Source organism: Engystomops pustulosus, chromosome 5 (genome assembly GCF_040894005.1).
Source record: "Engystomops pustulosus chromosome 5, aEngPut4.maternal, whole genome shotgun sequence".
Lineage (NCBI taxonomy): Eukaryota > Metazoa > Chordata > Amphibia > Anura > Leptodactylidae > Engystomops > Engystomops pustulosus.
This window is the reverse complement of record NC_092415.1, coordinates 151,675,028-151,700,489: the sequence shown is the minus strand read 5'-3', so window position 1 is coordinate 151,700,489 and position 25,462 is coordinate 151,675,028. Positions and strand designations below refer to the sequence as shown.

Sequence of the window (25,462 nt, the reverse complement as noted above, 5' to 3'; positions counted from 1 at the left end):
TGGAGACAGTTTCTTTGACAACCAATGGCTGAGAATGAAAGAGCCGTGTAAGTGGTGTCATTGAGATGCAATCTGTAGTTCAACACTTAGGATTTAGGCTTTCTTCACAATTATTTTCTTGATTAGAGCAGTTGCAATGATAATGCTAGGGACATTCAATTTGATGATAATGCCTATGCCACAAACATAATTACCTGGGCATACAAGGCTTCTGCTTTGTTGTTTATTGTTATTGAGGCTATGTGCCAAGACTTAGAAATGTACCTGACATTTAAAAAAAGTGAAAGTAGTTTTAAAAACTACAGCTGTAATGGTACATTGATGAAAGTAAACACTTTTTGGGAAGCACGCTGGTAGGGTACATATAACAAAACATGATACAAAATAGTACAAGGCTTAGTTCACACTACCGTCAGATTATCTGTTTAGTTACCTCCGTTACAAAAAGATAATGAATAGTAATACAACTGAACTTTACTTTCACTTTCAAGATATCGATCTATAGCTTCTATATCTGTAGATCTATCCTTCTTTCAAATATATCTGTCTATCTATCTGAAATCTGTCTGTCTACCTATCTATCCCTCCCTGTCAAGACATATCGGCACAAGTCCAGCAGCACCATAGAAATAGCAAAAATTATTGTGGGTGCATGTCTCAGAAAAATGAAACTTCATTCCAAAAATTAGTGTAAAAAACAAGTGGGTGCTTAATTTACCCAAGTGCAACATTTCAGATCCTATTCAGGATCCTTTCTCCACGGCAATTTCCGTCAGCTCCATTGAGATGTATGGAGCAGAATGGTCATATGTGACTGACTCACGGTTATTGTTGGGCATCTAGATAACATACTGCAGCTAAAATATTTTTATGGGGTTAGTTCTGTGCTACACACTCTAATATTCTGACTTGCGGCCCTATAATCCACCTCCTTGTATTATAACAACTAGACTGAAACCTATACCCATGCAGATGGAAGAGGGGGCAGGACAATAAGCATTTAAAGTTCTCCACACACAGGTAGCAGTTATATTGCCATGTACTGCTGACTGTTTTCAAGGACAACAATACACCAGAACAAGAACTGCAGCTGTATGTGACGCAGTTCGGTGGCAGCGTAGACTCCCTTTATCCAAGGCTTTAGTCCTGCAGCCTGGCCATTGTCAGGATGCGGGATCGGTGGATTCTCTGGACCACCACGGAAGGTGGTACTAGCTGACACCTGGGACCGGAACCTAAGTGGCACCTGGTCTTCACCAGAGCCCGCCGCGAAGCGGTATGCTCTAGCCCAAGATGGCAGCCATGGTCGAGGTACTTTTGCAGAAGACAGTCTCATGGTAAGATTCAGGCACAGGGTCACGGCAGGCGGTAAGGTCAAGTCCAATCCAGGTTCAGCAACGGGAGGTCCAAGCAGAAGGGAACGGGAGCACAAGAACGGACTGGACCACACAAGAGCACGGGAACAGGAACACACAGGAGCACGGAAGCAGGAACGTAGGAACACGGGAACAGGAACGAAGGAACACACAGGAGCATGAGAAACGGAACGCAGGAACACACAAGAACACGGGAACTCAGGAGCAGGAATGCAGAAATACTCAGGAATATCACAGGGGAGCTTTCTCAATGGCGTAGGCCCAAAGATCTGTCCGGAAGAGGCAGGCTTATATATTTTCTGAAAATGGCCAGCGTCAAATAATGGCGCGCTGGGCTTTTAAATTTAGTGAAACCGTCACGTGCGCGCACGGTTCCCTAGGGGTCGGGAACGCGTGTGCACAGCGGAGGGAGTTGGAACAGGAGCCGGGAGAGGTGAGACGCGTGGGCGATGCGCTAGTGGGGGCAGAGGGGCACGGGTGAGCCCGCGATATGGGTCCGGAACCACCCATGACAGCCACTGGGGACCACTGCTTTAAGGGAAGCCTTATTATATCAAACAAAAGCATTTTGATAAAATCAAAAAAGAAAAATACTCAATGTTAGTGAGCTGTATTCATAAGCCATTGTATCACCACAATGATTGACATGGCTTAATGTATCTGCTTTTATACATGGGAAAAGGAAAGGGGGAACTTGGGCGGATGAGTCTCATAAAAACAACTGACTCAACTATAAATTCACTGTAGATTTTATTAACTTTTATGTAAAAACCACAATGCTTTTCTGTGATATAGAACAATGACTTATAGAATTGCCCCCTAATATGCTGTCCCTGATAAAAATAAAACCTAAAATTCACCCCATGTCCTCTTTAAATATTAATTTAAACTTTGGGTGAAGTGTGATTGGGTTCATTGCTCTTTTCACTACTGACCCCCAGATAGACAGCTATTTTATTAGAGGCTAGGGACAACTCTTTACTTATGAATTCTTGTAAAACATGGCACAAATCCAGACACAGTAAACAACACTCACCCTGAAACTCCTTTTCTTCCCCAACATTCAGATACAAGACTCTCCATTCCCATTACTACACTAACACAGTTAGATCACTTAAGAGTTGGCAGCAGGCCATTCCTAACCATTCACACACTATGCCTTTGAATACCCTAGACCAGTGGTGGCGAACCTATGGCATGGGTGCCAGAGGCGGCACTCAGAGCCCTTTCTGTGGGCACCCGGGCCATCACCCCAGCACACCAGACAGAACTCAAAGAATCTTCCTGCAGTTGCAAGCCACTTAAAAGATGCTGTTTTAAGATATATTTTAATACTTGCTTCTCTGCTTCAAACTGTAGGAAGAGGGAGAATGAGTAGACAGGGCCGAATTATCTTTGGAGGATTCTCTGTGTACAGTGGGACACTGGAAAGAAGCTAAACTGATGCAAATTTTCTACTGTGTTGCTGTCCTCAGGAGGCCAATCTGATTGAAAGTTGTTGAAGAACAGGGAGCAATAACTTACTACTTTAATTTTTGGTTGGCACCTTGCAATAAATAAGGGGGGTTTGGGTTGCAGTTTGGGCACTCGGTCGCTAAAAGGTTCGCCATCACTGCCCTAGACCAAGCCCTTAAGATCCTGCTTTTCTCGAAGAAAAATGTGCTTAAAGGAGACCTACCACTTGTAGTGGCAGGTTTCCGATGGCAATACCGAGCACCAGCTCAGGGTGAGCTGGTGCCGGAGCTTATTTTAGTTAGTGTTTTAAACCGCGGTATCGCGCTCGGCGCTTACCATGCACGCGGCTCTCATTCACTTCCTATGTAGCCGCGCGCACGGTAAGCGCCGAGCGCGTACCTGCCTGCGCCGGCTATAAAGTTTAAAAAGTGTTTTAAACCGCGATACCGCGGTTTAAAACACTAACTAAAATAAGCTCCGGCACCAGCTCACCCTGAGCTGGTGCCCGGTATTGCCATCGGAAACCTGCCACTACAAGTGGTAGGTTTCCTTTAAATATTAATCACTTCCCTCATTGGATTGACTTCCCTTTAATAGATATAAACTAGTTTTCTTTAATTCTTAAAACCCATCTCTTTAGGCAAGCCTATCACTCTCGCTAACTGCATGAAATGTCAACTCTCCCTTTACTAATCCATCCTATCTCCCATCTGTTATCTGGCAAACAACTGATATATACCAAGCTCCAGGCTTCTCTGCAGTCTTTTTCACCTTGGACCCTGTAAATAAGATGGCGGCTGATGGCTGGTTCAAGCAGCAACATCGTTGTTTAGTAAATTATTTATTAAATTATTTTATATTGTTCCCTTATAAAGAATGGTTGGACCATTTTACAACCTCTTGTGTCACCCCCTCATCCTCATAGACTGTAAGCTCTTGTGTCACCCCCTCATCCTCATAGTCTGTAAGCTCTTGTGAGCAGGGCCATCACTCCTATTGTTCCATATGACTGTTTGTTCTTTGTAATGTAATATAGTTGTATATGTCCCCTATGATTTGTAAAGCGCTACGGAATTTGATGGCGCTATATAAATAAAGATTATTATTATTATTATTATTCCTCTTGCTTTAGGAGCCCCACCCCATGCAGACCTGTATCATTGTCTCTAGGACTGATTGTCGAGCAAGACTTTTAGGCAGATTGTGTCCTCATATTTTGAACCCTCACACCCAACATGAGCTATATTTGGTTATTTGGACCCAAACTAATATAACTATAGGCCTACCTGTAAATGCTTTCTGTACATATTGGTGATGGGCCGACATCACCCTCCGGAACAGTGCCTGTGCCTGGGCGCTTTGCCCATAACAGACACAGAATAATTTGTCATGTGGTTTTGTTCTAGGATTTGTATTTTGAAGACCTGCTAGGGGCCGGGTTTGACAATAATGGTTTCAGCAGAACTCAATCATTTGGAGGCCCACCCATTCAACAAATTCATCAATTGGGATTGACACCAAAACAATACATTTTTTTATTTTGATTATGATGGATTATTTATGTATTATATAACTTCTTCATTTACCCATTATGTACTTTCATTCTTTTCCTCTTAACATAAAAGCTAGGAGAGACCTAGAAGACATATAAGCAGCTGTTCCTAGAGTGACATGATGGTAAAATGGAGCCTAAGAGGCCTCTGCAGTTTCCACATGATTCAATCCATCCACAGGAAGTATCTGAAGTGAGCCTGGCTGCACACAGTTAAGATCATCATCTTGTAGCTTATCCAGCAATCATGTTAATGTAACTATTATACCCCAAGGAACTGATGACTTTCATCTGACACCCATTTTAGTCACTATTAAGCACATCCGCACATTATCTTCTATACCCAGGGTCAGATGATAGGATGGCAAAATGTGATAACTCATTCTACAACTGGCCAGATAAAGCAACCTGCTAGCCCTGGTTTATATATTCACAGCTTCTCAAAATATGTTAATGTTGCTTTCATTCCTCCTGCTTCTTCGTGTTCTTATACTTTTTTTCTTAGGATGAAAATCAAAATGTTCAGAGATATTTATCCAGAGGTGCAAAGTTTTTCTTCTAACTGGCTCTTTAGTTTGCCCTTGTATCAACTGTGGAAACTATTACTATAAATGACACATCATGATTTAGTAGGTATCCTCAGAAGGAATAGGCCTCTACATTTCATCTACATAAAGTATCCCTGTAAACATACTGCAATAGCTGTCACAACTATAGTGGACGTAACAAACATCATACAGAGTGTCGTAACTATGAGAAGTAGGACCCCATAGTGACCTTCTGAATGGGGCCCACATACCTCGTAAAAAATATAGTGTATGCACATCATATACACAGACATACAGCATATACACATCACATACGCATTCACATTTAGAGCATATTCACTTCAAAAATACACACATACAGCATATTCACACCAAATATCCCAGATGCCAGGGCCCCATAGCAGCTGCTATGACTGCTCCCACTGTAGTTACGCCCTTATCATAAACTGAAAAAAGTTGAATTATTTTATGTTCCGTCCATTTTTATCTTGTAACATGAACATGCTTGACAGATGCTGACCACAGGAAAGTTGAATTTTTTCATTACTTGTCAGTTTCTGTATTTGGAAAGGTAGTGTCAAACAATAGATCAGCTTCCCGTCAATCTTAGCCCAGAGTTTTGTCATTTTTGTAGTATTCCTTCAGGGGTGGTACTTTGTGTAATCTACTATACTGTTACTCCATTATGAATGCAGCGGCTTAGGAGTTGAGCAGATTGTGTATTTCAGACTCCTGATCACGCTCCCCATAAGAGTCTATTACACTTGGTCACTGAGCATTAGTTTAAGATTATGCAAATGAGCCTCATGGGCTCCTGTCTATGTCACAGAAGCTTCTTCTGGTCCGTCTTCAGCTAATGTACAGCCCAGCCCCCTGATAAAGTCGGTTTACCCGGTGAAACATGTTGTGGGGCTGAATCGTGTGTTTTAATCTGCAGACTAACAGCTATGCAACCTATACTATCCAGTGGTCAGTCAGTAACCAATATTATTGTGATAGAGACAGACAATTAGATAATGGGTTAAGAAGTGAGACCATGTAGGGAGTCGAACAGACGGCAGCTGAATATCGTTTTTGGGGATGTGCTATTCTTATTGATCACAAAAAAATAAAGGATACAAGCAGTACTTTGGGTATATAATCACTCCCTCTATTTCTGCAGAGTGATACCTGTTACTGATCACTGCATTCAAAACTTACTGGGACAATAGAGGAGTCTTCTGCAGCATCAATAACTGTGGCTGCCTGTCTCCTTCTGCTTCGTGTCAAACCAAATAATGTATCATTCTGGCACATTAGATGCTTAGCGTCACTGGATCCTGATACTATATTCATATTTATTGTTATATTCCCCTCCTCTTCTTTTCTTATTAAAACTGACTCTTGAGTCTCCCTATCTGTGACTCACGGTGGCAACTAGATATATTTAATGTACATTGTCAATGCAGGATTAGTGTGAAGTTATTCACTAGTTATTCATTAGGGCAACAGTTTTTTGCACAATCAATTTACAACACTGTATTTTTAATCTGCTAGGTACAAATATCACTTTTTTTAGATAATGTACTATTAAAAGTGAAGTCTTATAATAACCTTAGTATGGGCTCCTGTTGGCTGTTCAAAACCTTTTTTTAGGGATATTCTTCTTCTATGCCCTATCGATCTATTTGGTCCGTAAGCGTATCATGTGGTAGATTATCTGTAAATGGCACATGACTGCCATTGACAATCACTGGCCTCAGTGTCAATACTGCTGAGACTAGTTTTTGCCAGACAGATAATCACAGGACTCCTGTGGCTGATCAGTGGCTCTCTGCCTATTTGCCTTTTTATAATCAGTCACATTTTGTAATTGTTTCTTTTCTTTACACTGTATGTTGGGTGTTAGATACAGCTTCTCCTCATAATGGCAATGGGTTGTCAGCAAAGTAATCAATAACATACAGTAAATGTGGGGAATACAATGATTATTGCAAAAAAAAAAAATCAATATTGTGAAATTGCCTACCCTTACTGCAACCTGAGAAAAGCTTCTCCTATCTTTCGTTAAAGGTCGGGTGGCAGTAATAGACATTAAGGAAGATGAAATGTGCCATTTGGCATTTACCTCTGAATAAACCTGATGATTCACTGTATGATCCTGTATCAGGCACAGCATTAATCAGCCATCAGTGCATCATTTCCATCCAAACAAAGGCCAGCAAGTCCCTCAGAGCAAAGAGAATCCACTTTCTGTCAATGTTTCCCTCATATCTCTCCTGTGCAACCTTTAGCTAGATGGCCCATGGATTTCCCATACTGCTGGAAGATATTGCCAAGATATTATGCATACTGTGTGCGAAAAGTACCAGCCAGGATTTATTATTGCATTTAAGAATGCCAGAATGGCTCACTTGACATCTTTACAGCACTATAGAATAAATGGATGACTTGCTTGTTGTTAATTTGTTTATATTGTTTTCTTTGCATACCTCCCCAACTATGCACTTGGTATACTATACTGTTACACTAAAGTCCTTGGGATGAGGAGAACTAAGGAGAACCAGCATAAGGATTCTCTATAGTAGGGTACCTAATTATTATACATTGGGGGACATCTAGCCTCCTGATATATCTGCAGGCTGGCTGCACAGTGTACAAATCTACACTAGGCCCTGCCTTGCATAGATTTGCGCTGTGAGCTAGCAACTATTCATCTTGAAGGGTCCCAGACTGCCTGCCTTACATTAACACATAGAGCTTCCTAACCTATCCAGACAGGGCTAATAAACCTAAGCTACATGACTCATACACAGCAGCTGGGGATGGTGCAGCAATTGATTACTTCTGCCTGTCAGGGACAACACAGTGAATTCAGTGTTATCTGAAGCAGTGCATAATTAGAGTAAGGTGAGAAATGCTGGAGCAACCACAGGAGCGACAGAGCCTCATTGTCATAATTTTATAATAGTTTTTTTTTTTTCAATGGACTGGGACATACTTGCAGAGAAATGCACAGCATAGAAGAGGAAGGTGCAGACTGGGATATGGGGGGCTAAAAAAAGAACAGGGGAGCACATCTGCCATATCTGTTCCTTTCACAGGACTTTTGCATACAATTGTTTCAGGGAACCCTCAGGTTTATATCTCCAGAGTGGTCTTCGTTTAATGCTGACCCAGACAGTTCCAAACATATCCTTGCATAACACAGAAGGAACATGCAGAGACCTAGTCAGAAAAAAGGCCAGGGCAGGGTGGGCAGAGCTCAGTCATAAATGGAGAGCAGACAAAGCTCAGGGCGGGTATAAACACAGCTTGCAATTCCTAACTCTACTGTACTTTGGTCTAGTGTCCACACCAGGCAGCGGTGAATCCAAAGGATTACTGGTGCCAATCTGCATTTATCATTTAATGGTTTTTCTCTGCTGGAGTATACATATCCGTTAACATTGATATTCCACCAGCTTTTCAGAAGTGTTTCTGTGAGGAACAAAATCTTTTAAGTGCCCAATATCTTGGTAAAACTAGGTGACAGTGACTTAAGATAAGTGCTAAATAGATTCTATTGATAACTTTGATTGCAGAGGTCAGTTTGCTCCTCATAAACAGCAGTAAATTTCTAGAATAAGCCATTTGTCTGTCTGTAATATTGTGCTGTGCCTTACATGGAATATCGTTTTTAACTACCAAACCGCGACTGGGCCATTACTGCGGCAGTTTTTTCATGAATATACATGGTCCTACAAAAATATACATGTAGCGTAAAAAAAAAGTCTAAAAATAATAAACATGTATAGACTAAAAGAAATCTGAAAAAAGAAAAGGAGCACATAAATGAATTTGTTAGTATCTAAGGCCTTTTATATAGCAATCTTGTAGACATTCTGAAGAGTACAAAGGGGTTAATCTCTAATGTATTGTGTTATCTGGCCAGTCTCCCTGCCCCTGTGCTGTGCTAGTCAAGAAAGCAACATAGGGTCTAGAATACTCACCTTTCCCCAATCCCCTGAAGCAGCAGCATTCTTCTACTCCTCTCTGTGGCTGCTGTACATGGCTCTGAAGTCAGTAGATGCCATGTAATGATGGGAGAAGAAAAGAAGACTTCTGCTGCTTTGGGGAAGTGGGAAAAGTGAGTAAATGTGTTCCCCATATACTGTACATCAGCACATACATTGGGGGCAGAAGATTCTACACATGGGATCATTATATGTAAGGGAGCCAGAAAAAGGGGTTATTATATTGCCCTCTTTTCTGTGGCTACTGTATAAACATAACTACTTAACTTGAGTAGATACATTTATACAGTAATGAAATGATAATCAGCCCTTTAGGGCAACAACAAGGCTGTTGTGTGCACCCCGGTAAAAGGAGTTTGACACCCCTGCTCTAATAGTTAAAATAGGATCCATTATTTAAGAAAACAATTGCAACCGAAAGGTCAAAAAGATTCAAGGGGTGTATATTTGATTCCTGAAGCGGTATACCCCATTGTGTAGCTAAAATTTCAGTGGCGTGGATGGAAGTAGTTACCTCCCTCCTGCTATATCATGACCACTAAACCAACCAGGCAAATGTCTAACAAGAACATACACTCTGATCAAGAAATGTTGACAACATAAATTATAACAAATGACAACCCCATCACCACTCAGGGGGCTGCCCTACTACGGACATTCGGTGAATGACACTACATGCTGAAAGTTCTCTAGAAGATGGTTAGTGACTAACTGACTCTTCAGAAACAGTCAAAAGTGTCATCTAACACCTCACAGGTGATGATTCATCTCCAGCGGGTTCAGAACCGCATGAATACTTCTGGCCCTGACTAAAGGAAATCTACCATCAAAATCAAGCATGATATACCACTTACTCATAGCTTCAGGCACCGTGACTGTGGTAATTTCCTTATATTTATTATTCATGGCGTCCTTCCTTATAAAACAACTTTTAAAATTATGCAGAGCATGTCTCACCCAAAACCATGCTTTCTCCCTCTGCCTGTGTAATTTAACAGCAGCAGGAACTGCAGGGGAAGGGGAGACCTCCCCTACTCATTGTAACAACCTGTGAAGTGGCAGCACTGAGGGGCTCTAGAAAAACCCTTTAGGCTCATAAACATGATTCTAAAAGTTGATTTTAGAAGGGTGAAGGCCATAGATAACAAATATAGGTAAATTACCACTGTCACAGGGCGTAGATCTATAAGTAAGTGTCCCTTGTTTATCATGATTGATTTTGATGCAGATTTCCAAAGCTGCAGAATCTAGATGTCTTGCAGCAGATGTCCACACTGCCCCACCTAATAAATAACACAGTGACTTAAATTATAGTGTCGTCTGAAACAACTATGCCCCTGCATATATTAGAAATACCCCTAACAGCACAGCTGACCTCCACATAATTCAATTATACACTGTAAACCCATCAATACATATCAATACATAAGCTACCGTATATATTCATGTATAAGCCGAGTTTTTCAGCACAAAAAAATGTGCTGAAAATCCTCAACTCGGCTTATACATGAGTCAATATACATGAGTCAATGCTTAAAAAAAAAACATATACTCACCCTCCGGTGTCCCTGATGTCATTGCGGCTCCTTTTCTGTCTTCTTTCTTCGTTAACATCCTGCTGGGCGCCGCCATGTTTTTCTCCCGGCGGGCGCATAGTATGATGTCAGCAGTGGCCGCGTCATACTATGTGCCTGCCGGCCGGAAAGGGCATAGCGGTGCCCAGCAGGATCTTAACGAAGACAGAAGACGGGCGCAGAATCCAAAAGAGGACCTGCGCTGACATCGGGGGAGCAGCGCTGCGCATCGGGGCAGGCTGGGCTGTGCTGTATACTACTGGGGGCAGGCTGGGCTGGCTGTATACTACAGGGGGCAGGCTGGGCTGGCTTTATACTACTGGGGGCAGGCTGGGCTGGCTGTATACTACTGGGGGCAGGCTGGGCTGGCTGTATACTACTGGGGGCAGGCTGGGCTGGCTGTATACTACAGGGGGCAGGCTGGGCTGGCTGTATACTCCAGGGGGCAGGCTGGGCTGGCTGTATACTCCAGGGGGCAGGCTGGGCTGGCTGTATACTCCAGGGGGCAGGCTGGGCTGGCTGTATACTACTGGGGGTAGGCTGGGCTGGCTGTATACTACTGGGGGTAGGCTGGGCTGGCTGTATACTACAGGGGGCAGGCTGGGCTGGCTGTATACTACAGGGGGCAGGCTGGGCTGGCTGTATACTACAGGGGGCAGGCTGGGCTGGCTGTATACTACTGGGGGCAGGCTGGGCTGGCTGTATACTACAGGGGGCAGGCTGGGCTGGCTGTATACTACTGGGGGCAGGCTGGGCTGCCTGTAAACTACTGGGGGCAGGCTGGGCTGGCTGTATACTACTGGGGGCAGGCTGGGCTGGCTGTATACTACTGGGGACTTGCTGGCTATATACTACTGGAGGCTTCCTGGCTATATACCGGGGGGGGGGGCTGTTGTGATCAATGCATTAACACCCTCGGCTTATACTTGAGTCAATAGGTTTTCCCAGTTTCAGGTGGTAAAATTGGGGGTCTCGGCTTATACTCGGGTCGGCTTATACTAGAATATATACGGTATACCCCCTGAAAATAAAACATACTGTACCCACCATACTTTAGATTACATTTCATATCCCTATAATTGTGTCTCTATTAAAATTATACTGTATATAGTGCCCTTATCATTAACTATTTTTTTACAGTGCCCCCACTAAAGATTCATTTTTTATACATTGCCCCCAATAAAAATGTATTTTTACACAGTGCTTTGATAAATGATGTTATTCATCCACTTTATAAATTCTTCAAATGAATGTCCATTTATAAATTATTAATCTCTAGTGTGCCCTATTCAACTAATTAATATATAGTTCTGCCTAATTAATATTTATATATACATGCATCTACAATGCCCCCAAGTTTATTACATATTTATAGTGATATTTTTACATCGGTAAATTGTGGTCATTTGGGGAGGTTTCACTTTATTAGAAAGTGTTTTATTTTCTATCTATTTCATGAATAAAAGACCTTACACTATGGAGGGCGGCTACTGTATAACCTAAATATCCCTCCAGATATTAACTATCATATGCTGTGCCCGTTTTCACAAAATCTTGTGCATTGATATTGGTTTCATTCCATCCCAGGTAACATCAAACGAGAAGCATTTAGACAGTATGAAGAATGACGGGGAGCTCCTTCTCCGCACCCTTGAGAGGCTCACTCAGGATCCCAGGTGAGTTCCCTGAGGCAAACAGGAGTTTCCATGTCTTAAACTGCTCCATTTTAGACATTAATTCGGTTTGTAATTGGTTTCATTGTAACAGTATTAGACTTCACAGACCATATGTAGGCAACTTGCTTTGAAACGGAACGTTTTCCATGATTGAAAGGACTTTATTACTTTTCATCTTTGATTGATATTTAGGAGAGATTTGCTAGATAGCAGCAGAAGGCGAAATCTGATATCACAATATCACCAGGATATGCAAGACCTTGAGTTGTCCTCTTCTCTAACATGGTCTTTAGCCATTTCTAGATATATTTTAGCTAAAAAGAAAGAAGCTTGATATCTGGTCTATCCTATTGTTAGGTTATGTGTAGTACTAAAACCTTTAACCCCTGACCGCCGAAGCCACTTTCCACCTTCCTGATACAGCCCATTTTTTCATATCTGCCCTGTGTCACTATAAGTGATTATAACTTCGGAACGCTTCAACATATCAAAGTGATTTTAAAATTGTTTTTTCGTGACACTTTGTTCTTCATGTTAGCTGAAAAATGTTGCTGGTATGTTTTGCGTTTATTTATGAAAAAAATTCACAATTTTTGAAATTCAAAATGTTCTACTTTTTCAACACAGACTCATAACAGCAAAAATATTTGATAACTAACATTAACCAAATGTCTACTTTATGTTGACATGTTTTTTTAGGCATCGCCTTGTTTTTGTAGGATGTTATGGGGCTTTGAACGTTAGTTGCGATTTTGCACATTTTCATAAAAACCGCAAAATCCTGCTATTGAGGGACCTGCTCAGGTTTCAAGTCACTTTGAGAGGCCTAAATAAAAGTAAAACCCCATATACAAACTACACCCCTCAATGTATGAACTTTTATGAAGTTTGTTAACACTTTAATTGTTTTACAGGAGTTGAAACTAAATCGCAAACGTGTGCAATTTGAAATTTAACATTTTTTTGTTAAATGAATGTGTTTTTCAAACTATTTACACATTGTAAGTCGATAAAATACTAAAACGCTCCACAAAGTTTGATACCCAATCTCTCCTGAGTATAACAATACCCCATATGTGGTGGTAACCTGCTGTATGGGCACATGCCAGGGCATGGAAGGGAAGCTGAGCCATTCAGAGCAGATTATGCATTGCCACGGTACACTAAAATTACTATGTTAACTTTATTTTATGGATCACTACGATTACGGGGATACCTAATTTATATATTTTTTTATATATTTTTACAATTTTACTGAAGAAAAACTAACATAGAGAAAACCTAATTTTTTTTTCGAATCGCCATCTTTTCAGAGACACAACTTTTATATTTTTTGGTTGACAGAGCTGTTTTGGGACTTATTTTTTACATGTTGAGTTGTCCTTTTCAGTGGTACCATTTTGGCACGCATAACTTTTTCTGATCACTTATTGGAACATTTGGTGTAGGGATAGAGGGTTAAAACTTCATTATTTATTACTTTGTGCCTTCCAAAAGTCATAACTTTTGGGAACTTCCTATTGGTGCCTTTAAATATTTCAAGCAATGAATACGAAATGTTCTTAAACAAAATAGAACTGGTGTTTTTTATTACGTTCTTTTTTGGGGTTCTTTGTGCAGTCAAAATTACCTTTCTTTGCCAGTTAGTACAATTATGGAGATAGTTTTATAATGCTTTAACGTTAAGAAAGTGATTTAAAAAAGTAAACTTTTTTTGTTATATCTTGACACTATAAGTATTGATATTTTTTTAATAAAAGCTGTGTAATCTATACATTTTAACATATGGCATGATTATTTTTAGATTTTAACAGTTAATATCTAATGCATTTACTTTTTTTCACTTTTATGTGTAATCTAAGGAAAGGGAAGATGCGATAATGAGATTGCTCATAGACTCCAGTTTAACTGTATAGCACCTTTTACACCCACCTTTGAATCCTATTTTTGACTGTTCCTAATCACCTTATACAAATGACAAAAAAAACTTTGTAGAATAATAATGTTTGCATCTATGAGTTCTAATGGCTGCAGACTACCAACAGATGGTATGTAACACGATCCTTCAGTTCTACTTCCTCACATTGACATTTGTTTCCTTCTTGCTAACCCACCAAATGTATTGGCATTTGTAGGATGTAGACATAAAAGCGTAAAGGCAAAACTGTAGGATACAGTTTTTCAGAACAAAAGAAAAAAAAAACTTAAATCCTTAAATTAATTAACAGAGCTGTTATGAATTGTTTTAATAATTTGCTGACTTTTGTTGCAAATTGTTGCTTTACACATTTTAGGAAATATTAATAATGATAGTATCATTTTTAATATTTTCCACTGTTGGCCACCACAGAAAGCTTCATCTAGGAAGTCATTGCACACAGACTACAGTCCGTATGAGAAACAGTGAGCAGGACATCATGATTTGGTGGTAGCAAGATATCTGTCATGGCTGATAAAGTGTCTCATACACAGGTTTGTCTGCAGCGTTAGGCTACATTCATTTCCCGTTTTGTCCTTCCATTGTAAGGAGTCAGTGCGATCAGAGGGCGGCAGGGTATCCCATTGCATGCTTATAAAGTTGGAGATATCCTCAAATTAAGCTCCTACCTTTTGAATGCAGTTGTTTAGGGTTTCACTACATCGACAGTCTACCCCGAGCAGAGGCCGAGGATGGATGCCATACTGTGTCACCCTCCCCCATAGCTGCTAATGGCTTCCACTGAGTTTTTCTGCTGGATGTAACGTGTACCAAGCAGACAGAAGAAATAAGGAAACCTCCGCCTGCCACTATATGTCTATGGACACTTTCAGTGTGTACAGGAGGATCTTTCATGGCATACACTTTGAATGTGTTCACAGAACTCAAAGTGAAAACAGCCTTAAATGTACCTGTACTGATCCATAGCAACCAGATAAGATCTGAAAACTGTACAGTCTCCTCTGTATCACCTGTGTTCTGTGCCTTGCATTGATGCACTACACAGAAGATGCTCCGACTAGTGGCACCATTTAATACAAAATTCAGTGTACTGAAAAAAAATCAAATAGTGTGGTAGAAATGACAAAAAAAACCCCCAGCAATTACAAAGATACCAAATAAATATAGTTTTGCTATGCCTTTGCAACATCCCCCACTGGTCCCCAGCCTTTTCTTGGGGCCTGGAGAGAGCCGGGCCCAGAATACCAGAGTGGCTGGCAATTGCGCCCTAGGGCACGCTGGTGGGACCGGGGGGGGGGGCTGACCTACAGCTAGCTAAGATAGGTCCCTGGATAATGGATGGGGAAGCCTGTGATGGTAAGCAGCTGTATCAAGGGATCAGACGAAGGCAATATTGTGCAAATCAACTCACGGTTCTTAATTGAACAACAAGTCGCAGGCAATGGGCCTAAACGGTTCACAGTAGATTCTGGTACTGGAGTGGTCGTGAAGAGTGGTCCTCAGGAATAGTGCACCAGCCTGGTAGTAGATGCAGGCTGGGAGAATTTTCGATGGAGCTGTGTCCAAACTGTGAAAGCTACAGCTCTGGATTACAGTCTCCTGACTCCGGTCCTGGGATTAGGTTAAGTGTCAGTACTGAAGGTGTCCTAAACACTGTCTCTCTCTTCACTCAGACCAAGTGGTCTGGACTGCTGGTAGATTCTAAAGAGCAGGCTCCTGAGAAGGAGCATGAGGCTCAAGAGGCCTGTGCTCTTGATGGCTAGGGGTTTTATCTCCCTGGTAGCACCTCTCCAATCACATTCCAGTTTACAATACAGCCATATTATTGGTTAATAACTTACACCCACTTAACTATTACCTGTCAAGGCAGAGGCTACAGCTGGTAATTACCTCAGATCTCCCTGCATTATCCCTTAGGTGAGTTGATCAAACTCACCAGATGGATCCTGACAGGTAGAGGGTCTTATTCGCAACTACTCCCTTCCTTATATGTTGGCAGGGGTGTTGCATCTTAGTAACTGAAAAATAGTAGCTCAAAAAAATCTTATAAAATATTCTAACACCCATAACTTTTTATACTTTGGCATGTGGAGCTGTGTAAGTTATAATTTCTGCTGATATTACTATTAATACCATTATGGAAACCTAAAATACCTAAAATGTATGATTTTATTTGTTTATATATGTGTTCTGGGAAAAGTGGGAAATTAGAACTTTTTTATTGTATTTTTGCTTTACTACAGGCATACAATACAATTGTATTACAGTATATTGTGCATATACTGCTTATCTTTTACAGCATGACTCTTTAGGTGCCAGGATAACTGTGCCATAATCGGAATTGGTAGTTGAATGGTATTCCAGGTATAAGCATAATTAATATTCAAATGGGTCATTAAAATATAAGATAATATGTAACTAGTTGTTGTTATTTAAAATGTTGCTCCCCTCAGTCCATTGATTTTCTCCCATTGGAACAGACACATGTCTGAAGATGGCTGCTTGTCACATGTCCACAACACCTTTCCTGCATCTGCCTAGGCAGGTCATGTGATTATCACTATATTTGGCTGACTTTGGTTACTTGCAGCGGGTTTTATGTCACTGAGGGGGCAGGGCCTATCACAATTAGTGGGCTGAGCCATTGTCAGGAGCTGAGAAGCCTCAGATATATGTCCTGATAGGTCAGAAAAGTGAAGGTGTGTATGTTGGCAGGTGATTTTTTTTCTTACTTTGCTTGGTTGTGGATTTAAAGCGGTTGTCTTGCATTTGAAAAACATTTCTGCTTTCTTCCATAAACAGGTAATGCATGGTATTTCTGCTTAGCTACATAAAGTTGTGTACAGGTAGCCAGGTATGACACTGTTAGTGGAAGAAAGCAGACTGTATGTTGAAGGGGAGAGATGGTTTTTACATGGAGGGGACTGGAATATGATGTTCATGGAAGCAATCAGATCATGGCAGGTATACTGATATAGGACAGTCTGGTAGAACAGTGGGAGCAGTGCATGAGAGGGAGAAACTGTTATTGAGAACTGAGTTCTCATGGGAATTGTAGTGTCCTGTGTCAGCCATCTTGGAGATAACAGTGTCTACTTTAAAACAGCCATAAATATTTATTTATAGCACTATGGGTTTTTGTGTCAGACGTTCATCTTCCTGGAAAACCACTTTAAGTGCTTGCATTTGCAGTATACCACAGCAGACACCTGCTCTTATGCACAGGTATATGTTATTAAGAGGTTAATAGACATTAATTGTCCTTAAAATACAGTTGGGAAAATAAGTGATCCCATGCCGATTTTACAAGTTTTCCCTACCTACAAAGAATGGAGAGGTCTGTAATTTTTATTGTAGGTAAACTTCAACTGTGAGAGACAGAATCTAAAAAAAATCCAGGCAGGTTGCACATAGGTTTGATCCAACAAATTTGCTGTGTTTGACTTCCAGATTATCTGGGGAAAACACTAGTGAACTCAGTTGGGCTCATTTACTTAGGGTCACGCTGCTCACTTTTGTAGAACTGTGCACCTTTTTCGGGGATTGCACGACTTGTACAGGTATTTAACAGGTGTCTGCGCTGGGATTTTGGCACACGTGATAATTTTTTGGTGCAGCTGCGCTGGCTTCCATGCGACACGAATTGGGGAGCGTGCCGTCAGACGATCCGGACTGATTCGGACTGGACGTGGGATTTTACTTTCAATTTGTGTCGCAAGCCCAAGCACTTACATGCACTACTTAAAAGATGGTGAACTCTGTCTTTTGGACCTGAGCGGGGAAGGATATCGGGCCCACGATCTTAGTGAATCGCAGCACACTGCATTATCGTCGGACAATGCACTTTCAGTGAACTCCAGCGGCTGGGTAAGTAAATGTGCCCCTGTATGTCAGTTCAGCTCTCCATTGACAAACACACACTGGCCCACATTTATCAAAAACAATGCAAACTGCGCTATGTGCACGTTCTTCATGAATCTGGTGCCCCCTGCACTGTCCCGACAGAATACACCAACTTTTTGGGGGTGCACCTTTAATATAGACCGTGCGACACACTTCTGTCAATTTGTGGTAACAAATGTGCCGTATAGTGGAGCTGCGACCTACTTTCGGGGATACTTTCTAAATACATGTACAAGCACTTAGTACGTTTTTTCTAGTGCAGCGTTATACAGAAAACTCTTCAATAAATGCGGCCCAGTGAATGTGTTGGTTCAGACTCGCTTATGTGCAACCTGTGTAAAGCTCCTTCTGGTTGCAAAATCTGACCCTTATTGTGTAGAAAATTCAGCAGTGAGGTCCTTATGGGTACACCTTAAAAATACTGAATTACTTTAGACTGACTGCACAGGAGAACATAGCAAAGAGGAATTCTTAATATTCCCATTCACAAAACATTTCACAACTGCCTAGTGCTGCAAATACAGCAGCTGCAAAACTGCAATACAAGCAGCATGTCTGATCCTAGCCCTGTATTGTGCACAGCGAAATATGCAGTCCTGAGATCTTACAGCCATTACTGAATATAATCCAGCCAGCATGGCCTGTGACATATGGTATACCAGCCATAAGTCCTCACAACTCTTATTACAAGTTCAAATAATCTCTTTGTCTTCCCTTTTGATTTGTGTATCAATGTCCAATCCACACTACAAGCTTCTCATATTGCCTCCCCTCCTCCTCTATCCACCCTTTTCCTGGATGGCTCTGCTTCCCCCTTCCCCCACCTTGCCGCTTTGCTTTGATCCTTACTGTGGTGTGGGAGGCTGCAGAATTACACAACTTATTTATTTTCTCTATGCTTTGACTCACATAGTGGCCTTTTGTTCACTGCTAGCCCATAAGTTCATGGTTCTGTATAGAAAATAGTGTATCCATTTTGGTACAGATAGGAGTGATTTAACATATTTACAATGCCAAGAACTCTGATTAGTACATATTTATTTCTACTTTTCAACAAGTTCAGTGGGGTCAATAAATACAGTGGTTATGGAAAGTATTCAGGTCCCTTTACATTTTTAACTCTTTGTTTCATTGCAGCCAATTGGTAAGATAAAAAAGTAATTTTTTTACTCATTTATGTACACTCTGCACCCCATCTTGAAAAAACAAGAAATGTAGATATATTTGTTAATTTATTAAACAATAAAAACTGAAATATCACATGGTCATATGTATTCAGACCCTTGCTGTGGCGCTTATTTTTAACTTGCATGTTATCCATTTCCTTCTTATCCTTCTTGAGATGTTTCTCCTTCGTTATAGTCAAGCTGTGTTTAATTAATCTGATTGGACTTGATTAGGAAAGGAACTTGTCTATTTAAGACCTCACAGCTCACACTGCATCTTAGAGCACATGAGAATCACAAGGTCTAAGGAACTGCCTAAGGAGCTCAGAATTTTGGCACAGATCTGGAGAAGGTTACAATTTCTGCAGCTATGAAGGCTCATCAGAGCTCAGTAGCCTCCATAATCCTTAAATGGAATAAGTTTGCAATGACCACAACTCTTCCAGAACTGGCCACCCTAAGAATTTACATTTTTCTTGTTCAAGCAGTAGTATCTTTATTTAATAAATAAATAAATAAATAAATAAATAATTTTTACTATGTTACCTTATAAAGAATGGCTGGACACCATACAAGTTCTTATACTTTATGTGTCACCCCCTTCCTCCTCATAGAATCCAAGCTCTTGCGAGCAGGGCCCTCACTCCTATTGTTCCATATGACTGTTTTTACTGTGTACTGTTTAATTTTATTTGTCCTCTATGAGCGCTACAGAATATGATAATGCTATAGAAATAAAGATTGTTATTATTATTAGCAAAAATATCTACATTTTTGTTTTTTGTCTGTTAAGATGGGGTGCAGATTGTACATAAAAGAGCAAAAAAGAAAAAACGTTATTAATCTTACCAATTGGCTGCAATGAAACTGTGAAAAATGTAAAGTGGTCTGAATACTTTATGTATTGTGGTGTAATGCAGAAGCCAATAAAGGAAGCTAGGTGTACAGACAAAATGGTCCTGCAAGGTTTAGTAGTACATTTTTCTCAAATGACATCAGAGAGCTAAAATTAGAAGATTGATTTAGAAATCTTTTTCTTCTGAGTCATATGAGTATTTGGCAGACACTAGGTAAAACGTATCTACACCTTTTACAAATAAAAATACAAAAAACAAAAATAATGGTGGCCTCGGCTTGCCAAATTTAATATAACCTGCACAAGAATTATAAAGCTTGTCACAGGTTATAGCTAAATTCTATTCCAAAAAGGACTTGGCAGGGGGAATTTTGGGGTTGGCCACTTTATGTAATTTTTTATTATGTATTGGAGACATGATATAAAGCAACTTGCCATATCCAGGCCTTATTCTTCCACCGAGCGGGTCGGGCGACGGCCCCAGGGGCACACTGCTCCAGTGAAGAAAAATACTTAGAGGAGCCACGAGGAGCACCAGAAGGTGTTTTTTTCCCACTAGGGTGTACACTTTGTTGCACGGAAAAGCAGCCATTATACAGCTCTATACACAAAAAAAATAATGGATTGAAGAGTGAAAAATGGAAGTACAAAATAGATGGGCATTGGCAGTAGGAAAGGATTTTCAGAATAAGCATAAAATTATGGAATTTTCATGTTAGAAAAAAAAAGTCATTATTCAAGTGTTAAATCTCCTGCTTCTACTCTGATGGTCAACACCTATTACTTCACCGTTTTTTTTTACACTTTCCAAAAAACATATATTTTATAGATCTTTATACACCAGAGATCGAAATTAGATAACAATGTATGATCTCTTGATTTTTTCAGAAATAAAAGGTAGTCCATACCACTAGCACAGGGATTTACAGAAAAAAAAACAAAGTACATGAACATAAAACCTTTCTTTTGCAAAAATAAAAAAAATAATAAAAAACAGTCACCAAGCAGTAGGAAGTGTACAGGTGTTTGCTTTGAATGACTTCAGTAAATGTGTGGCCACAGGACATCTCAAGTCTCCCACAGTGCTCTGGTGTGATTTTTGTCCAGTCTTTTTCCAGTCTCTTCCACAGTTTTGGGTTTTCGGAGGTTTTCTATTGACTTTAGATTAGGACTGGCTGGCCGTTTATTTTTTTTTCAATGTTTTCTGTTTCAAGGAACTGCTTTACCTATTTTGACAGCATGAAAATTTCTTGCTGATTGAATAATGAATGCAGAAAAGGAACCACGTGTTATCGAAGAAGGTTATGTTACACACTTGCATTTACTCACAATTACACACAGTTGTCCTGTAGCTGTATGAGAGGTCCAACTCCTTCTGCAGAAAACATTCCCCAAACCATAACACTTCTTCCATCACTTTTCACTGACTTCTTTACTCACTTTGGGTTCAGTCTTTCCCCAGTTTGTCGACCCAAATCACTTAAAGTTATCATTTAAGCAAGTCAGTGTTTAAAGAAGACCAAGACAACTTGTGTGCAGTTTTAACAGATGCTTCACTTAAAGTAGAAAATCAATGTGAAACTGTGCAGTAAAGGACAAGGAGCTATCAAAAGAAAACTATTTTGATAGCCTTGCACAATAGAGCCTACAGGTAAAAGTGGCAGATAACATTACTGCTTGCACCGTATGTTGAAGAGTGTAAGTAGTAGGACATAACTGTTCATATCCCAAATATAGTAGTTACTATTATCTGTAAGCTCTGACTTTGGCTTCCATTCCTGTCCCATAAACTCAAAATAGACCTAAAAGATCTCTAAAATAATTGAATCTTAAGCAAACAAGAACTATTGTTTCCTACAATAGTTAGCAGTCTGCAGCCTGTTATGTATAATCCTAAAGCAACAGTGTTCTAAAAAAAAACCTACAGAAAAGAGCTCAGTTAAAATTCTGCTGATCGTCTCTATAGCCAGAATCTTGATTTATGATCTTTTTGCCTTACATCAGATAGAGCAGAGGGGTAGAATTTTTATATGACTGTAAAACAATCATAAAATGTGAGGAAGGAATACTTTTTTGTATATTGTCTGTGTTTAGGATTCCAGAAATCTTGCCGCACACAGTAGAATAAAGTTGTCTGAACCTTGGCTCATAATGTGCTTTTAAGGAAACAGGGATTGTTTAGGTTTTATAATGCTCAATATTCAGATCCTCTGACCCCTCACATTTCAGTGGGGTATAATTACTCTTTGAAGTGGTGACTGCCATTATAGAAGACTGGTATCATGAAGGGGTGTACCGTAACTGCAGCTGTCTTTAGGTATATGGTATTTATCATCATAACATGCACTATAAAAGGATTCCAAGCTCAACATTGCCCAGAGTATCACACTGCATCCGCCAGCTTCTCGGTGCCATCTTTTTTCTTTTCAGGTAAGTGGCATATTATGTGCCTGACTGTCCACATCCTGATGTACTATGGGGGAGGTTTACAATACGCTGGCACGCCATGCGCTGGTAAATGATAAAACCTTGCCTCCGGCAGCCATGGCAGATACATCATGAGGCTTAGACAAAACTACCCCAGGTCTGACCTATTGTAGTGTATCATCCAATGTTCACTGGTTTTTAGAAAGTGTGCTCCGTCAGCAATTATTTCACAGCTTCTATGCCAAAAAAGTAGAGAAGAAGCATCCATAAATCTCCTCCTATACATAATGGTATACAGAATGTTTTATCAGAATTAACAGGACATGGGTTTTATCAGTAAATAAGGGTTAGCTACAATATAGCACTTGCAATGTAGACAGTATTTGGAAAAATGAAGCCATATTGTTTTTATCTGGTCCAACTCCTTTGAGGCATTTAGAACGGAACCTCCTGGTACCTGAATTTATTGACTTGACTCCAGTTACATCTTGGTCATTATCCAAACTTCTTCTAAAATTTCTAGTAGTAATAATGCAAAGTATTGTTTGTGTCTGAAAAACTACACTTTGCTTATAAAAAATGAAAGAGCTTCTACTCAAAATTTTGATTACGGTATTTCTTTGTAAAAAAAATTGTTAGAAAAGAGCTACTATCATAGTATATAAGGCTGGAAAAAGACACAAGTCCATCAAGTCCAACCTTTAAGAATTAAATAAATGTTTTATCCCCTTAACCCGTGATATTTTTTCTCTCCAGAAAGGCATCCAGGCCTCTCTTACATGTACATAGAGTCCACCATAACAACCTCCTGCAGCAGAGAGTTCCATAGTCTCACTGCTCTTACAGTAAAGAATCCCTGGCTATGGTGATGGTAAATTCACCTCTCCTCTAAGCGCAGAGGATGCCTCCTTGTCCTGGTCACAGGCCTAGGTATAAAGAGATCTTTCGAGAGATCCTTGTACTGTCCATTCAGGTATTTGTACATTGTAATGAGGTCTCACCTTAGTCGTTTTTTTTTCTAAACTGAATAATCCCAAATTTTGTAATCTGTCAGTGTATTCTAATCCCCCCATTCCCCTAATAATCCTGGTTGCTCTCCTCTGCACCCGTTCCAGCTGTACTATATCCTTTTTATACATTGGTGCCCAAAACTGTACACAATATTCCATGTGTGGTCTGATCAGGGATTTGTATAAGAGCAAAACTATGTCTTTATCATGAGAATCTATTCCTCTCTTGATACATCCCATAATTTTATTTGCTTTAGCAGCAGCCGCCTGGCTCTGGTCACTAAAATTAAGTTTACCATCCACCAATACCCCCAAGTCCTTTTCAGCTCCAGTTTTACCAAGTAATTGACTGTTTAGAACATAATTATACTTTTTGTTTCCCTGACCCAAGTGCATAACTTTACATTTATCTACATTAAACCTCATCAACCATTTCTCTGCCCACTCCTCAAGCTTCCACAAATCCCTCTGTAATGCTAAACTATCTACCTCAGTATTTATTACTTTACACAGCTTAGTATCATCTGTAAATATTGAAACTTGACTGTGTAAACCCACTACAAGGTCATTAATAAAAACATTAAAAAGAAGTGTCCCCAATACTGACCCCTGTGGCACTCCACTGGTAACGTCAACCCAATCTGAGAATGTGCCATTAATGACGACCCTCTGTTTTCTATCATTAAGCCAATTACTTACCCATATACACAGATTTTCTCCTATTCCCAGCAGTCTCATTTTATATACCAACCTTTTATGTGGCATGGTGTCAAATGCCTTTGAAAAGTCCAGATATACAACATCCACAGTGTCCCCCAGGTCCAATTTGAACTTACCTCCTCGTAGAAACCAATCAGATTAGTCTGACAGGACCGATCTCTCATAAACCCATGCTGACGCTGGGTTATAAGGTTGTACACAGTGAGATACTCCAGGATAGCATCTCTAACAAACCCCTCAAATATTTTCCCCACCACAGAAGTTAGACTCACGGGTCTGTAGTTTCCAGGATCGCTTTTTGATCCTTTTTTGTATATTGGTACCACATTTTCTATGCGCCAGTCCTGTGGAACATAACCAGTCCTCAGTGAATCTTCAAATATTAAAAATAACGATCTGTCTATCACGGTACATAGTTCATGCAGAACCCGGGGGTGCATGCCATCTGGCCCCGGTGATTTATCTATCTTAGTGGTTGTGAGGGGGCGCCGTACCTCTTCCTGGGTTAAACTGTTGTCATTCTAAAAAGAATTTACATTATTCCTCATTGTGTCTTCCACCAGGGGATTTTCCTGGGTAAAGACAGTTGAGAAGGCGACATTCAGTAGATTGGCCCTTTCCTCATCTCCTTCCACCATGACCCCCATGTTATTTCTAAGGGGACCTACACTCTCTGTTTTTAGTTTCTTATCATTTATATACTTGAAAAATAATTTGGGATTATTTTTGCTCTCCTTGGCAATATTTCTCTCAGTCTCTATTTTTACGGCCTTTATCTGCTTTTTACAGGATTTATTTTTCTCTCTATAATCCTGTAATGCCTCATCACTACCTTCACGTTTTAGCACCTTAAACGACTTATCTTTCTCGCTTATTGCTTTCCTTACAAGACTAGTTGTATGTGTTTGTGTATGTGTTTCTCGCAGAACTTTTTCAGAATATATGAGAAAAAGTCCAATTTTTGGGGGGGCTTTTGTCTTTGAGAACATTATCCCAGTCTATGCCTTCAAGGTCTTCCCTTAGTTGCTGAAAATTTGCCCTCCTGAAGTTTAGAGTGTTGGTTGCCCCTTCCCTAATGCTCTTAGTAAAGCGTAATACAAAATCAATGATATTATGATCACTATTCCCCAGGTTCCCCCCAACCTGTAGTTTTGATATCCTATCAGGTCTGTTGGTAAGGATAAGGTCCAGCAGTGCCCCCCCCTCTTGTTGGCTCCAGGACTAGTTGCGACAGGTAATTGTCTTTTGTTGTTGACAAGAACCTG

At 40.3% G+C, this 25,462-nt stretch overlaps 1 protein-coding gene across 4 annotated transcripts in view; it reads left to right on the top strand.

Annotated features, from left to right (window-relative positions):
- ULK4 (unc-51 like kinase 4) overlaps positions 1 to 25,462 on the top strand; it is a 488,957-nt gene that overhangs the window by 444,615 nt on the left and 18,880 nt on the right. For all 4 annotated transcript variants that reach the window (XM_072153427.1, XM_072153424.1, XM_072153426.1 and 1 more), the window contains one exon: positions 12,088 to 12,176. In XM_072153427.1, coding sequence (XP_072009528.1) covers positions 12,088 to 12,176 — 89 coding nt within the window. The remainder of the gene's footprint in view (positions 1 to 12,087; positions 12,177 to 25,462) is intronic.